General features: G+C 34.1%; 1 protein-coding gene across 2 annotated transcripts; it reads right to left on the minus strand.

Annotated features, from left to right (window-relative positions):
• Positions 1 to 4,358: 4,358 nt before the first annotated feature.
• Positions 4,359 to 7,791, minus strand: LOC133789002 (glutamyl-tRNA(Gln) amidotransferase subunit C, chloroplastic/mitochondrial). Of its 2 annotated transcripts, XM_062226707.1 has the most exons (7): positions 7,442 to 7,791; positions 6,293 to 6,428; positions 5,679 to 5,915; positions 5,559 to 5,599; positions 5,412 to 5,467; positions 4,693 to 4,744; positions 4,359 to 4,572 (listed from the first exon to the last, which is right to left on the minus strand). In XM_062226707.1, the coding sequence occupies exons 3-7, from the start codon at positions 5,880 to 5,882 to the stop codon at positions 4,497 to 4,499; spliced, it is 429 nt and encodes a 142-aa protein (XP_062082691.1). In that variant the 5' UTR covers positions 5,883 to 5,915; positions 6,293 to 6,428; positions 7,442 to 7,791; the 3' UTR covers positions 4,359 to 4,496. The 2 variants fall into 2 exon arrangements, with proteins under 2 accessions (XP_062082691.1, XP_062082690.1); XM_062226706.1 differs by lacking the exon at positions 6,293 to 6,428.
• Positions 7,792 to 17,546: the final 9,755 nt, after the last annotated feature.

A 17,546-nucleotide genomic window follows, 5' to 3' on the forward strand; every position in this document is an offset into this window, starting at 1 on the left:
TAGAGCTTGTAATGCCCCGAATTCTCCGATGTATTTAACGGCGTGAACAGTAGGCCGGGAGGGCCGTACTTGCTTAATTATGTTATTAATTGATTAAATGCATGTATATGTTGATTATATTATGATATGATGTGAAATGCATGCATATGTGTCCATATTTCTTTATACAGGGGTGTGATGGTAATTTGACTCGTTGAGGGTAAATTGATTATTTATTCACATGTTGGTGATATAATTTGAGACCACATTATAATGTGGGTTTGTTCGAGCTATTTGGCATGAGACGATCAAGGAATGTTAAATATCGGTTTGGTCAAAACGGGCTTAAGCTCGGGGCTCGGGGTGAGTCTCGGGGTGCTTTTAATGTTTAGAGTGTTACCGGGTATTAAAGGGTAACAGAATGTGAAATATTGGTGTTTGAGAATATTGAGATTAGCGGGAATTGAGAAGCGTTAATTATCATTGACGGTGTAGGTGGAAAATGTCAAAATTGCCCTTGAGTGGTTTTAGAGACTTTTAAAGACCTAGGGGTATTATGGTCTTTTGGTATATGGATATATATGATGTATGGAAGGCTGTAAAACAGAACCCAAAACAGAGTTCCCTTCTTGTCCTTCCCGTACCTTCTTCTTGCTTCTTCTTCCTTGTGAGTTTTGTGAACTTGTTGAAGGTTTGAGCTTGGGAGCTAAGCCTTGATACTTTGGGAGAGTGTTCCACAGTGGAAGAGCATCATAACCTGAACTTGAGGTAAGATTTAAGCCATTAGTTTCCATGTATGCTCTGTTTTCGTTCATAGCTTTCGACTTTAGATTTTGGTATGGAAAGTTGGAATCAAGAGGAGTTCTTGGGATGTTTTACTTGGGTTATGATGAGGGATAGTTATGAGTGATGTTTGGAGGTTTAAATGGGTGTTTGAGAGAGGTTTGGGTGGTGTTTAAATTGGGTTTGAAGGGTTGGTTTCAAGGGAAAACGCAAGGGAAGAAAAACAGGGGTTTTGGCTGAAATGGGCGTTGCGCCGCGGCATGGCCAGGGTGTGCCGCGGCCCTTGGGAGCTTCTGGGTTTAGGCGCCTCTGTTTGAGGGGCGGGCCGCGGCATGGCCAAGGAGGGCCGCGGCCCTTAAGGCATTTTTGGCCAAAGAGAGCTTTTTGGCTCGGGGATGCAAGCCTAAGGCCTCGGGATTGAACCTACTACCCGGTTGAGTAGTGTTTGAGGTCCCGGAGGTTAGGTTTTGGTTTGGGAACCTTTTATTATTCATTTTATTGATGGAATCCCATGATTTGGTTATGACCAGGTAACCGCTAAAGGACCAAAAAGTCGATCGTTCTCAGGGTTGTTCTTTTATTCGTTCTTGCTCGAACCAGAGGTAAGAAAACTGCACCCCAAATATGACATGCGTGGATATACATGAGGCATGTGATTGTGAAATATGGACATGGATTGAATATAGAATGCTTAGCATATGTTGCTCATTTGTGCATGGCACTGACTTATTAGTCAGGTTTGGCAAGGGTGCTAGTATCAACTGTGAAGCTGTGACTTATTAGTCAGGTTCAGGGGTGGTACTGGGCACTGATCACTTTGAGCTGGCTTATTAGTTAGGACGGCCTTAGCGTGTGTCACGCAAGCCAACAAGTTTTGATCTGATAGATCACCAGCATTGAATGGCTCAGAGAGCATTAATGCCAGACCGACCCCGAGGGTCGATGAATGAAATAAGCGCTTGGAGGCTAGTGGCTTACTCAGCAGCCACTCTCCCATCTGAATTAGTGACTTGCATGGCAGTCACTCAGTGTGGTTACCAGAACCTGTTGAAGGCTAGTGGCTTACCCATCAACCACTCTTCCATCTGAATTAGTGACTTGCATGGCAGTCACTCAGTGTGGTTTATCAGAACCTCCTATGGTGTTTACCCATTTGTTTGAAAGCTTTATGCTCAGTGTGATTATAATGATAATCATTTGATAATATTATATAAAGTGTTATGTTTTCTTGCTGGGCCTTGGCTCATGGGTGCTATGTGGTGCAGGTAAAGGGAAAGAGAAGCTCACCTAGCCTTGAGTGGAGAGCTGATGTGGTGGTGTGTACATATGCAGCCGCTTGACCACCATGGTCAAGGTGTTCTCAGAGGAACTAGGGGGTTTACCCTATTTTTGCCGCTTAGGTCGGCGGGATTGTAACTTTACAACAGTAGTGACCTTTTTGTACTGGGAACAGCTTGTAAACGTTTTGTTTAGCTCTGCAGAGCAGTTTGTAATAAAAATCTCCATTTCCTTTTTATTGGTTTTATGCCTTAACCTGTTAATTACACTTAGAGCACGTTTTTTACCAAATGACTCAGGTAGTGAGTCAAATTTCCGGTCCACCGTTCACCGTAACTGTTCTGGGGTAGCTAGGGCGTTACAGAGCTCATCCTAGTCTTGGATGAGTGTTAGCCTTGTGGGCTCCAAATTGTAGACTTGATCTGGGTAGGTACTAACTGCTCTAAACTTGGGCATATTGGTCCAAAGTTATTAGAACACCTTTGGGCTGCAAGTTGGATATCACTATGAGTGCATGTTGTCATGTTGAGCTCAATGTCAGATTTTGGCCTATACATAAACCAATAGGTTTTGAAATGTAAACTACAAGCCAAAAGTGTAAACCAAATGGGTAAACTACAAGCATAAAAATATAAATAAAAAATATTTTAGTCACTCTGTCTTTAATTGTACGTATAAGTCATAAAAATAAAATATGTGACTATTTATGGCGAATAGAGGATAAAAATGGTTAGTTTTTAAAATATCTCAAATATTTTCACACATGCAAATAAAGATTTATAATGTCACCATTTAGTAACAAATTTTTAACCACATCAAATTTCACAAATTAATAAAGAAAAAAAAACTCAACAATATTTAATCACAACAAAAATTTAATATAACTAAGAACATTTTCAATGGATGCTCTAAACTAAGAAATATGTAAAAGTAAATAGCTAAGGGCTTAAAATTCATCTCTATTGGGTGCTATAAAGATTTAGCTATAATTAATAGACTCTAACACCAATATATTTTTCACCAAATATAGCTAATCTTTTAAAGCTTCATTAAATATTTCTTTAATACTTTTTTTTTTAATCTTTTTTTCCCTTTCTCTCTCCCATTAGTTATTTTTTATTATTACTATTTTGTTTTTTAATTTTTTTTTTATTTCAACTAATAAATAATATTTATAAATATAATATTTAAATTTTGTAAAAGAAAATATAGAGAATCTGATGTATGATATAATATAAAAATATGAGGTAAACTAGAAAAAATTAAGTTGTGATGAGGTATCTTAAGAGATAGAATGGAGCACGGAGCACCTATCAGGAATACTCTAACTATTTAATTTTAAATATACTTTGTCATAATCTTATATACAATGAGAATGATGATGGCAAGTAAGAATATATTTTAAGGGACGAATTTTTTCTTTCTTTTCTTTTCACTGATGACAATGGCATTCTTCTAGTTTCAAGTTATTACAGTAAAAAAAGTTAAGAAAAATAAATAAATGAGAGGTTCATCAAAATAATGAATGTTTTTGACTGGGCACAACTAGTTGCAAATAATGATTGTGGCGGATTTCCTTGTTGAATAGTTTTTTTCACCTACTATTTTTCAAATTTTGAGTTGATTGTTCAATTTGCAAGAACATCTATTTTCTTTTGTGACATGTATGATGCACTGTTTGTCTTTGTCATTGTTCTTGAATGAATTTATTCATGGCCAAACAAACATATATACATGGCAAATTTATGTGATAAAAGTATTAACAAAGGTTTTGTTTGGTAAAAATTTGTTTTTGAATTTTTTAAACACAAAAATGAAAATATTATTTTTATTTTTGTTTTTTATTTTTAAAAAATAAAAATATGTTTGATAACTATTTTTGTTTTTTATTTTTAAAAATAAAAAATAATAAATTCGTTTGATTACTTTTATTTTTGTGTTTTGTTTAACAATATAAAATAAGGTGGTGATTTGAAGAAGAAAAAAAAAATTAAAAGTTGAAAACAATTTAAAAAAATTTTGAAAGTGAAAATTTTCTATTTTCAAAATTTAATAAATTTTGTTTAAAATTTAAAAAAATAAGAAATAAAAATAGAATTACCAAACACTATTTTATGTTTAATTGTCAAATTTTTAATTAATTAAATAAAAATCTATTTTTTTTATGGTTACCAGATAGTACCATGTAACACGAAAGTAATGTAACAGTTGTTGAGTGTTGTCCTATTTGTAAATATTTAATTTTGATATTTCTTTTTCTTATACAATTTTGATAAGTTTTCATGGCATATATATTTCGATACTTATTTATGGTTCACTTTTCACAACTTCTTCACTAAAATTTATTTTCTTGAATACCATAGATTACAATTGACAAAAAAAGTATCATACATAAATAAATAATAAAATGAGTAATCGGCCTAAGAAGAAAGAACCCAGCAACCAATTAAAAGGAGCTATTCCTTGTTCAAGACTTTGGGAACTTTAATGTATGGATCTTCATACTTTGGAACTGCATTAATTATGGCTTCCCTGTTGAGAACAAACCATTTCACCAGTAAAAGAATTTAGCCCAAAAGCCTTATAAATTTGTACTGTACATAACATAAATTCACATTAAGTATTAAAACACCCTCTCGTACTGTTCATTACCTGTTCTCAAATGTTTCAGGAATATCATTGCGCAAATTGTCACCTTCAGTATCTGTAAATCATCCAAACACAATCAATTTTCCTCATTATAAAGCTGCCTATAAATACTTTTGAGGAGAATTAGTAGCTACACTCCAAACTTAACATCATTTTCAGAAGAACAATGCTAAGGAAATTACACATACAAATTAAACATGTTGATGTGTAATTAATTTCAGTCAAACAATTTAAAATTAGGATTTATACTTTTTTGGACCCTAAATTTTTTTCCATTAACTGTTTGAACCCTGTGTTTTGATAAATTACTTTTTGGACCCTATGTTTTGTAAAATAATTAAAATAGAACCCTAAACTCAATTTTAATGAAGAAAAAATTAAATATAACAATACAGTTTTTAAGTAGAATGATTTTATTTTTGTTCTGAATTGTTAATTTGGTAAATTATTTGTGATTTTAGTTGAGAAAACATTGACCAAAATTGAGTTTAAGGTTCTATTTTAACTATTTTACAAAACATAGGGTCCAAAAAATAATTTGTCAAAACATAGAGTTCAAACAGGTAATAAGAAAAAACACATGGTCAAAAAAGGTATAAACCCTATACGTGACCCTAAATAAATTGGAATGTTCCCATTTTAAACTAAGAGTTGTTAAGCAGGAAATCCATACAAGTAGAGTAGAGGCTATATCAAGGAAAAAGAGGGAGTTGAATAAGCACCTGCTCTAATTGCAGGCTCAACACTTTGAAGATCAACAGCTTGAAGTTGTCCGAACCTGTCAGTCACCAAACCAATCATTCAATAATTTACAGACAAATTAAAAACCCCAATAAGCTATTACTTGGTACTCCAAGGGAGATTCACACCAATCCACTACTTGACGAATTTTAGGAGCAAAATCTTCAACCTGATAAGGAAAAATACAGATTTTGAATTGGTTTATGAGCTAGAAAAACAAATCTTGAGATGACGAAAAACCAAGACACCTCTTGAGGAGTGAGGGAAATTCTGGCTGTTTCAGCTAAACGCGAGACATCCGGAGGTTGAAGAGGGGACCCACTCGTTGGACTTGAGCAGTTTCTTCGAACCAAATCTAAATTGTTCCTCTTATGAAGAAGAAGAGCTTTGCCATTAAATGGGAGGCTCAAAACTTTGATTCCCTTTCCAAAAACTACAGCTCTGCTCCCCATTTTCCCTCTGCCTCTCTCTCTCTCGTCTCAACTCTACATTGGTACAGGATCTTTATCACTAAATAGCTAACCAGCTACTTTATAGTATAAAGTGAGAACATTTCTATATTGTCAAGGAAGTCCAGTTCAGATTAAAAAGTAAACAGAATAGTTTTCAAGAGTATCCAACAACAATAGTTCATAGACTACCAATAAAGCAACATCACTATAACAAAAACAAGGGGAATTGACTCTAAAATAGGTAACGAATGACAATGCAACACCAGCTATTGATTAAGACTTAAAAATGACAACACAAAGTATATACTAGAAGGAAAAACACATGAAAAATAAGCTTTAAATGCCACTTCTAAATGGCATTGTGTAACTTTGTATCATTACAAATGCAAACTTCAAACCCAAAGTGATACCTTATGTGGTTGATGGCAGAGCAGAGGGAGTCGACCAGGCAGTTAGGAGGGCCGGTGAGTCGCCGTTGAGGGGAGAGAGAGAGAAAGAGAAGAAGTGGATTTTGTTTTTTAGGGTTTTTGGGAAGAAGTTGATTTTCTTGTTTTTCATTTTACAACACAAAATTCATCAGATTTTGATATTTGGATTTGGTTTTCATAAACATCCTACCAACCACTCATTATTATGGGGCCCACAAGTTTTAAGATTTCAAAATGGATTTGGATTCACTAGCAATTAGGCCTTAATAACACCCACATAGGTGTTATAATTTTGGAGACCATGTTCCTAAATCTCCCCAAATCATTTGTTTTCATTTTCTAGCATAAAATTCAAAAACATATTTAAATGATTTAGTTTTTATTTTTCAACACCCAACCAATCAAGTATTTTATACCATTAAAAAAAAAATCAAGTATTTTATATGGTCCTACCATTTTAAGTTTTAAAAGTGAAAAAACAGTGTTGAAATTCAACACCAACCAAATTTTCAATTGAATAGCAAGCTTGTTTATAGGTCAAGTTAACAATAAAATAAATAAGATCTTACTTGAATTTTGAACAGACCTTTTTTTAACAGACTTAACCAGCCAAATTATTAAGCAAAATCAATACATATATATATATACATATATTTTTTTTGGTGCAATTCACATGTTGATGTTCTTGGAGGATATGCATTCATGATAAGCTCGTCAAGATTTGTATTCCATAAACAGTAAAGAAGCAGCTTGTTAATGATTGGGAGACTTTGCTAATCAATCTTGCTTAATTATATATATACATATATATTTTTTGGTCTTTGCTGTCTTAAATTTTTCTAATTCATTATGTTTCAAGTTGGTTTAGTGTTAAAAACATTTCTTTTATTTCTTCAATTTATTTTGCTTTATGCCAAAATTTAAAAGCCATATTTACTGCAAATTAAAAAAAAAAAAAGCTTCACATATACACAGTTTATAGGTAAAACTATAATAATAATAATAAATTTTAATCACTGAAAACATTCAACGACTACATTAAGAGATTCTATGACTAATTTATAATTTTGTGGGTATTTAAGCAGATAAAAATGCATATATTTCTGAGAAAAATTCTTGAGACATACGGACCTACTACAAGCTTGAAGCTACTCGGCGTGGACCGTGGTGGCGGAAGATGGTGTAGGTGTGTTACTGTGACGAGACTTGCTGGTGGTGATGGCACGATGCGATGGTGTGGTCCGCTTCGGTAGGTGGTGGCTCGTAATTTCGGGAGTTGGTGGTGCAGTGGTGACGGCTCGGTGGCTGAGAGCCAACACGGTGGTTTGCGGGTTGTTGAATTGTGAGCCTGGGAGAGAATGGTTTGGTAGTGGCTGAGACACCAGAGAGGATGAGAGGAGTTGATGAAAATGGGATGATGTTAGGTTGGGTTGGGCTTGGGCTTGGGCTTTTTATGACTCTAACCCAGCTGAAGATTTAAAAGTGGGAAGACAAAATAGTGAAAATTACATTTTATATATGGGTTTTTTAATAAAGTTTTCAAAAATATGGTTTTTTTTTTACAAATATTATTTTATGGCTTTTTAAAATTTGTATTCCCTTTTATGGGATTTTTTCTCATATTTTTGTAAATAATCATTATTATGCCATATTTTCCCCCATAATCTGATTTTTTTTAATTAAATTTGTCCACACAAATTAAGAAAAATTTAATTACTATATTTTTGCATATTAATAGCTAAAAAGCCATATTTATGAAAAAATCCCGACAAAATATTTTATGTGGGATTTTATATTTAATTAAGTTTCTCTTTTCCTTGGTATTGTTAGAAAATTTGCATAATGAAGTATGTAAATGAAAGGAGGCGTTTTGCTTAACCATAGTCCGCGAACCAGATATGTATGGTTGGAGCACTCCTAATAAATGTCATACTCTATTCATTAAAATACTTTATCGAAACTCAACTTTTTTTATATTTTACTTCGTAATTTTATATTACATTATAAATCACTTTATCTATATTTTCTTTTTAAATTATTTAAATATTATATTTGTAATTATTATTTAATAGTTAAAGTTAAAAAATAAAATTTAAAAAGAACAAAATAATAAAAAATTAACTAATGGGTGAGAGAAAAGAATAAAAGATAAAAAAAAAAAAGGTATTAAAAAAATGTTTACATGCTGATTGAAGTTTAGCTATATTTAGTGTAGGAATATACATAAATATATAAGCTCATGGATGTCATTTTAAGACTCTTAAGGGTCGTTTGGTATGAGGAGTTCACAGTTTTCATATTATTGGGAAAGTTGAAGAGGGTAATCTGATAGACTGGAAACTTACATCATTGTGTTTGGTTGTGCACTGTAATCTTATCTGTGATTCCTAAGAATATCACTTGTGTTTGGTTGTGCACCATTTAAGTTTTTATATTTTCATAAAATTAATATAATAATATATTTCATCAAAATAATTTATAAACAATTTTACTTATGAAATATTTTTTAACAGAATTAAAAAAATACATTTATTAAAAACTAGAATCAAGTATAATTTTAAAATTACAAAAATACCCTTATTTTATTTTTAATAATATTTAATTTGTTATTTTAAACTAAAGTAATGATATAAGGGACTTTCTTCAGTTCCTCGGTTCATTTTCAGGACTTAGTCCTGTGTTTGATTTTCAGCCTTTAGATTTATTGTGTTTAGAAAATGGATGGTGTGATTTAGTTGTTGAGTTTATTGGGTGTGAAAGTAATGTTATGGCCTTAGGGACCCCTTAGTAACCGGTGACCTTTTCTTTGTGTTTGATCAGTGATTTTGCCCGTTTAGCCATTCTTCTCCTTTGAAAAGCTAAAGTCCCTCCTAAACCAAATCATAAGTTTGGAAGGAAAATTTCCTCTCATTTAGTCCATTATTCTCCTTGACGAATTCGGGCTAGGTTTTTTTGTTTGGAGTAGTGAGGATTTGGATTGAGTTTGGTAAAATTTGCTACTAATTTGGAGGTGTTTGATTCTACATGCACTGTTGTTTGCGTTGAGTTTGAAGGACCGAGTGGCCAAGCATAAATCCTTGCATCTTTGTGTCGAGTTCTTCGGGTAAGTTCTTATACCACATTTACGTGATAAGTTTTGGGGATTAGCTAATTAGGCAAAAATTATGTTTGGCTTCTTTGAATTATGGGTAATGGTGCACTCGATTATTCAGTGGCCGAGCATATATAATGGTGACCACCTTATGTTTGAATTTTAGTTTGAGAGAAATTATAATAGCAATCATATGATTGTGAAATATAACAATGCGTGATCAAATTGATATTATCAAAGTTTTTAATGCATTTGTTTCATCCAATTTTAAACTCTATTTTTATTTGTATTAGTTTTAAAAGTGCTTGCATATTGTTTGATAAAATGTCTCAGTGAAGAATTTATTCGAAAAGTTATGAATTTCTTATTGCTATATGGTCAATTAAAGATGCAGTTGGCACTCGTTAAATAGGCATATGAATTTAAGTAGAGGGTCTGGAAAAGAATTAAAAAAATTTACGAAAATAGACAAGGTAAGAGAATCAGTGTACTGAATAAGAGACTCGTAGAATACTCAAGTAATTTCTGACTTTGGGTGTGCTTCAATTGATAGTTTTCTAATTTCAGCATTGTTATGTTTAACAAGATTATGTTCACAGTTGTCACTAGATGGAAGAGATATAGTCATGGTGTACTATGAATGTGTCATCATTGGAAGGTAATTGATGATAAACTGAAATAGATAACTCTATGAAAATGAGTACAAAAAATAAAATCAAACACCATTGTGGAAAACTAAGGGCCATGCATCAGGTCCTAATCACAAGAAAAATAGTTATTGACACTTTATTTGAAAATATTGGATGCCACTTGAGATTATCTCTAGTGGTGTGTGTGAGATTAAGGGGCAGAGTTAAAGTCTGTAAAGATATATATTATTGAAAAAATGAGAATAAAAAATTGTTAACCTGTTTTCTGTGACCAACCAAAATGTTAGAAGTAACATATAATTGGCTTAATTGGTTTTGGCAACATAACTCACTGGTAGTTTCAGCAGTGATTGAATCATTGATAGTTTACTTTGTCACTTCTTCGATAGCTTTTAGACAAATGTAATTAGTTGACCGAAGTATTATTTTTTTCATGTTAAACAACTGATTTTGGAGGAAAATATAATCAACTAAAATGTGTTTACACCTTACTTATTGTGTTCAAGTTTTTGAGAAATTGGAGTAGATTATATTTATTTGCCAGGGGGTTGTTGTACTGAAATCTATTTTGTCTAATGCACTACCACTCCATTAACATCTTTGTTTAGAAGTATTTAAAATATAAACAAATCTAAATGTTAAAGCATGACAAGTATTGTTGTTGCATGGAGTATATTAATTATAATACAAGGTATAATTTATTCTAATCAAATAGTTTGGTTTTTTATGTGTGGTGCATATCTAGTTAAACTATGTGATAACTTGAAAGGACTCGGGAGTTCCCAAGAGTTGTTTCATTTTAATTACAGAGATGGCTAGGTTGTTGACGTAAGTGCATAGGAATGTTTACTTAGCGTAATTTTTTTTTTTTTTTTTATAAGAAGAAAAATATATTCCACTAAAAAATCAACTTACAAAACCCTCTGTACCAGAAACGAATATACAGTTACAGCTTTACAAAAGTTGAATAAAATCAACCATACTCTTCTCAACAGCCTTTAGTTTAATGCTCCTAATATCAAGTCATTTGGCTTTAAGACCCATAAGAATCAAAGAATTCAATTTCAAAACAGTACAAGAATAAGACTCAAAAATACACCAATTCCTATTAGACCAGATGATGTACACTGTAGCAGCAAGAACAACAGCACTAATCCTTTGATGAAGCCCCCTAGGTCTCCCATCCATCCACTTCATCCACTCTGAGTATTTAGGAGGCCACATCAGATGACCCAGCCAAGACCGAACCTGATACAACACCTGCTAAGAGAATGGACAACTAAAAAACAGATGATCATGCCACTTCATATCCAACTCACAAACAGGACATAAGCAAGACTCAATTTGAATATGGCATTTAATCAAGTTGTCACGAGTAAGAAGGTGACCTAAAACCACTTGCCAAAGAATAAATATATGCTTAGGAATAGATAGCTTGCACCAAACCACCTTATCATAATGAACCTTCTCTTTGTGAACCAGATGCATATAAAGACTAGAAAGATTCAACTTGCCTTTGGAAACCGAAGGCTTTAATGAATCATGAGAGAAATGATCTCTCAGCTTAATAAGCTTCCTCCAGTACCAACTAACATCAGATTGTAGATTATAAGACCAGAAACTATGCCCTTTGAGATAGATATTAGCTACCCATTTGACTCATAAAGAGTCCCGTTTAGATGAAATAGCCCAAATATATTTGGCCATCAATAAAATATTCCATTTAGATCCTTCTTTAAAACCAATCCCACCCAAACTTTTAGGCAAACACACCTGATCTGATAATGATAAATGCACTCTGCTACGGATGCCTTTAACTCCCCAAAGAAATTTCCTGCATAACCTATCAATCTCCTTAATAACTCTTTGAGGGAGCAAAAATATACTCATCCAATAAGTCCTAATACCCAACAAAACAGAATGTATGAGTTGAGATCTTCCTGCAAAAGAAAGATGTCTACTAGACCAAGTATGTAATCTATTTTGGATTTTTTTAAGAATTAAACCACAATCCTCAGCCTTCCATTTAGTTGGTCTTAGACACAATCCCAGATATTTAAAGGGAAGGATCCCTCCTCAATATTCAAGCTATCCATGATTTTTTTCCTTTCATCCAAATGAACACCACCAAAGTAGATGTGAGACTTAGATAAGTTCACTGCAAGATCAGAAACCTGACTGAATTTTCGAAAACCATAATACAAAATCTGAACTGAAATATAGGAACCCTTACAAAAGAGAATGAGATATTATGGGCCAACGATCTTTGCTTAATGAAAGCACCCTGATTCTGATGAGTAAGAAAAGGAAGAATAGTAGACAATCTCACACACATCATCTTCGAAATACACTTGTATAAGGTGTTACAACAAGCTATTGGTCTATAATCTATTGCTGTGGAAGGAGTATCTTTTTCAGGGATAAGGGTAATAATTGATCTGTTAAGGGAATTAGGTAAGCAGCCAGAATAAAAAAAATGCAGCACAGCAGTGGCTATCTCATCCCCCAAATCTTTCCACATATACTTGAAAAACCCCGAACCAAACCCCTCAGGGCCAGGACTTTTAATAGCATGAATACTAAACATGGCCATTTTTACATCCTTCTTCGAAAAAGGCCTAATCAAACTGAGTTGCTGGTCTAAACTCAAAATGTTCCCAACCTTAAAACAATCCAGCTGAATCCTAGAAGTAGCAGAGGTAGGACTGCCCAGAAAACCTTTAAAATGGTTAATAAAATGATTAACCACATCATCATAACAATCAACAATCTTGCCATGTTCATCCAAATAAGCAGTGATTCTATTAAAAGCTGACATCTGTTTTAAAGTAGCATAAAAGTAAGATGTATTGTCATCTCCAAATCACAACCAAGTAACTTTGCTCCTTTGCCTAAGAAAACTGTCATGCATCTTTGAATAGTGATTAAACTCTGAACATGCTACTTGTTCTGCTTGCTGTAACTCTATAGATTGAGGTTGCTGTTGCAGCAAATATTGTGGTTGTTGAAAATTTTCCTTGGCTTCTAAATATCTATCTGTGACATCTCCAACTTTCCTCTTATTAAACTAAATCAACACTGACTTCAATCTGTTTATTTTCTGAATAATACCCAACAGATCAGATCAAAACCCCTTAATACACCAAATTTTAAGAACAATCTCTCTGAATTCCTCATGTTTTGTCCTTTGTCATTGGTAAATTTTATGATAGGCGAATGGTGTATTTATTTTTATGAGTTTGTAAATCTTAAGTCGTGTTTGACTAATAAATTTCCGTTTTTTATTTGACAGGTTAGTTTGGACTGATTAAAATAATTAAAAAATGGCTGACGCAAAGAAGTTAGATTATAGATGCTCACCTCGTAGGGTATTTTCTGTTATTTCCAAACTCAATGGGGATCAAAAGGAGGTAGTGAAACAAATGGGATTTGGGGCACTTTTGGGGATGAAAGATTGTGTCGTAAGAAGGAATATAGTGACATGGTTGTTTTCTCGGTTCAACACCCAAGTCGGGTCTTTGGAGGTTCATGGGAAACAATTTAAATTGAACAGTCAAATATTTGGTGCTACGATTGGTGTTAAGGATGGTGTTGAAAATTTATTTCATGGTAGCAGGAAGAAGAATTCGAAAAAGAAGGTTGAAAGCACTGCTGTGCAAGTTCTAGAGGAGAAATTGATAACAAGTCAATCGGCGGACATGTCCTTCATTCGAGACTTCTTGCTCTTTATTGTCTCTGTATTCTTGATGCCTAATACGTCTGTAAATGCTGCTCGCGAAGTGGAGGATCCTATAAAGGCCATAAATGACATTGCAGCGGTTTGTCATGTTAACTGGGCATCACTGTCGTACAATTATCTATGGAAGACCCTTCGACGGCATCACAAAAACAAAGGCATGTTTGTAGGAGGATGCATATATTTTTTACAGGTACATGTTCTTTACACTTAGCAACTGTAATTGTTTTATGAGACACCATCGTATAACAATTTATGTTTCTACATGTTGTAGTTATTTTACTGTCATCACGTTGTTTGGAAGGAAGGATATGTTGATAGATCCCTCTGCCCTTTAAATGTGTGGTCTGACGATGATTTCAAGGCTATACTGGATTGGGTACAGGAGCATGGGGGGTTTGAATCAAATAAAGTAAGTATATGATTATGTAAATAATCATTTCTTGTTTTCGAAATATTTTGTTTGGTTGAATTAATAAAATTTTCCCATGTTTTTTCAGATTCCAATGATAGAGTTGCAGGACGGTGCTGCAGCATCGAAGATGCCCGCCACGCTCGCCTCTTTGTGTGATAAGGTTGAATCGATTGAGAACAAAATGATTGAAAAGGAAATAGAAATGGTAAAATTTCATGAGGATTTGAAGTTGCAAATGGCCAAGGAATTCAAACGATTACGTAAGAGTTTGAGCGGCGGAATCAGTTCAAGGGTGCGTGGTGGTGGTGTTCCCAAGTATAGTAAGGGAGAGGAGCCTTGGGATTCAGCCATATTAATTAATGACCCTATCCTAGCAAACATGCAAATGGATGAGAATAGGATATTGGAGAAGCTTTCGATTAGGAATAACCCAATGTTGTTGGAGTGCGGTATAGGATTTCGGAATGAACCTTCTTATGGAAACTACTCACCCTCCTTCAACGAAAGCAACCTGGGGGAAGTGAAGCATGACTTCATTAATTTTGAATTAACATTTTCACCACCGAAGGAGTTCTTCAATGAGGTCCCAGCAAACACTGACCCAAATGCTTTTCCCTGTGAACCATCTAATTCGGAGAATGGGAAGACCATGGTTGAAATGGACAAAGATTTCAACGAATCTCTTGCTAAACTTAGACCTCTTGAGAAAGAAAAGAAGGAGGTGGAGAAAGGAAAGGAGAAGGATATTGTGGATGAAGTCACGACTCATGAACCTAGTATCCCGGGGATTATGGTTGATCATGTTGTACATGAAATAGAGGAAGATGATAATGAGAAGATCGATCCTCCCACTCTAAGGAGAGAGAAGGAGCTCTGAAAATTGGACAACTTGTTTCAGAATATGATTCACACATACAATGAAAGCAATTATTACCAAATTGGAGCATTCAAATTGCGGAGGCCCTTGCCCCTGGCGAGTTTCGAAATCGCACTTTTCATTTTTTACTTCAGTTTGTCTTTGAGGTATGTGATACTTTCCCATCTTAAATCAACCATTTTTTATCTCTAACACAATTTCTACATTGAAAATATTTATGTTGTTAGGTTTACTTTTTTTACATTTTTCAACCCCGTAATTTTCAGTGAGGTGTTGGTAGTAAATCCAATGGCAAAGTTGCAACGTTGGTACTTTAGGAGCCTTAGGCCTGAAGCTCATGTGGACATGAAGGTAAGTACCCAGTTTGTACATAGTTCACTTTTATTAGGATGCCCAAAGTATCTTATGAAGGGTTACGCCTTACATTTGTTGAATAAGGTGGGTTTGGATAAACGGCTTTATACTTAATTATGTTTTGCAGATTATTGATGCTTTTGCTCATGTACTACGATTTAGACATAAAGAGAAGTGTGACAAAATGGAGGATATGAGAACTCTAATTTTTCCCACCTTTCATCCCAATTTGGTAAGTTGTAACGTATGTTTGATTGCCTTAGTTGAACATTGATAACGTAGTTAGTAGTTGCTCATTTTCTATTAATCTAATAATAGGAAAGTGGTCATGCTCGAAACTTTTGGGAGACGGGGGATTTTGGTTTTCTTGGTGTACCTGTCGATGTTACTTTGGTTCTAAATAATGCCGAAAAAGTATTCTAAGCCTTCCTTATGCAAGTTATTTATTTTCTTTGAATAATTCACTTATCTAATCATCTGTTTTTGGGTAAGAGTTAACTTAGATCCTAGTGCCTATGAAGGACATCGAATACAATCACTGGATACTGGCTGTATTGGACATTAAGAGTTCCTCTGCATCGTATTGGGACTCCATGTCCACTGCACGCGCAAAAAGGCACAGGATACATATTCTTAGCACACTGGTATGCGTGTCTTGTCAATTTAATATTATTGATGTTAAATAATGGATAAAGTATATGTACTATTTAATTCTTATTACAGTTGAAGAAGCTTGATAAGTTGCTGTTGAGGACGATGGATGATGTGCATTATGGCCAACCTGTTTTTGAAGTTTTCAATATAGTGCCTGCCGGAAAACTCCCGCAACAGGACAATGGACATGATTGTGGTATTTTTGTCATGAGGTTTATGGAGTACATTGCATCTGGACAATCTCCTCCCTCAACCTATGTAGGTGTCTTAACCTTATATTTTTATTTTTGGTTAAACAACCTATGCACTGTGTTTAGAATACCGCGTTACTATCTTAAATGTATGCTTGCCTGCTTCTACTTTGCAGATAGTCGACCATAATGAGAGATTCCGATTTGCAATTGATATTGTCTTATCGGAATCCAATGGCCTATTTTGGGATGTGATGCATGATGCAACCGCTTATTATGGAGTTTGTTCAAGCAAAGGTGGTGAATCATCAACCTTAAAAGAAGGTAAGTGTTTTCCCCCAAGACGTGATGCTTCGCCTCCAACGCTTTCAACAAAAAAGTCTCGACAGCAACACTGGTCGAAGCGCGGAATGAGAAAAAAGAGGAAGTCAATGAACTAAACTTGTATTTACATATTTTGTCTTCATACTACCATGCCATGTTTAGACCAATTAGTTATTACACTATTAATTTCTTTGTGGCTACACAATAGTTGGGCATGCATGTTTCTCACATTAATGTGTGTTATGTGGTTTATTTTTTGATTATTCACTCTTAAATAGGAAGGCATTATTGGGACATATAATGCGAGTATCCATCAACCATATTAGTAAAAACCAGACCTGTGTTATGTGTACTGCTCAAATATGCAAAACATAATCCCGTCCTTTATATTTGCTGGAAAGATGGTCATGTACTTGAACTGTCAATTTTCACACTCTATTTCTCATTTTACGTGAACTTGCACTTTTCTTACGTAGCGTATCACATATATTACGTTAGTGCGAACACTTAATAGGAGCTCAGTACATTCATTTGCACTCTCTCACTACTTTAACTGAATTGCGAACACGCTCAATTTGCTAAGAGGTTTCTATACATTAGAATAGATAAATTGTATAGATTTTAACACCCGAAATCGGTGAGGACCACGAAAATAGCCTGGCTTAAATGTAAAAAGTTCAGGAAACTAGCTTTTGCAGATGCAATCTCCAAAATTAAAGTGGTAATTGATACAACCTGATTCCTAGTCTTCATTGTTCATATTTCTAATCGTTTGGTTTGTATAATTACTCCAATTCATGTTTTTTTCCTTATTACGTACCAATAATGGAACTAATTTACATATATGTTGAATGTGTAGTGCATCCACTTGCTTTGAGGACTACTTGCTGGGAATTTGAAATTGTTGTGGAGGTAAAGGTAGGCTCCAACATTCCAAAAAATAC

Source organism: Humulus lupulus, chromosome 7, assembly GCF_963169125.1.
Source record: "Humulus lupulus chromosome 7, drHumLupu1.1, whole genome shotgun sequence".
Classification (NCBI taxonomy): Eukaryota; Viridiplantae; Streptophyta; class Magnoliopsida; order Rosales; family Cannabaceae; genus Humulus; species Humulus lupulus.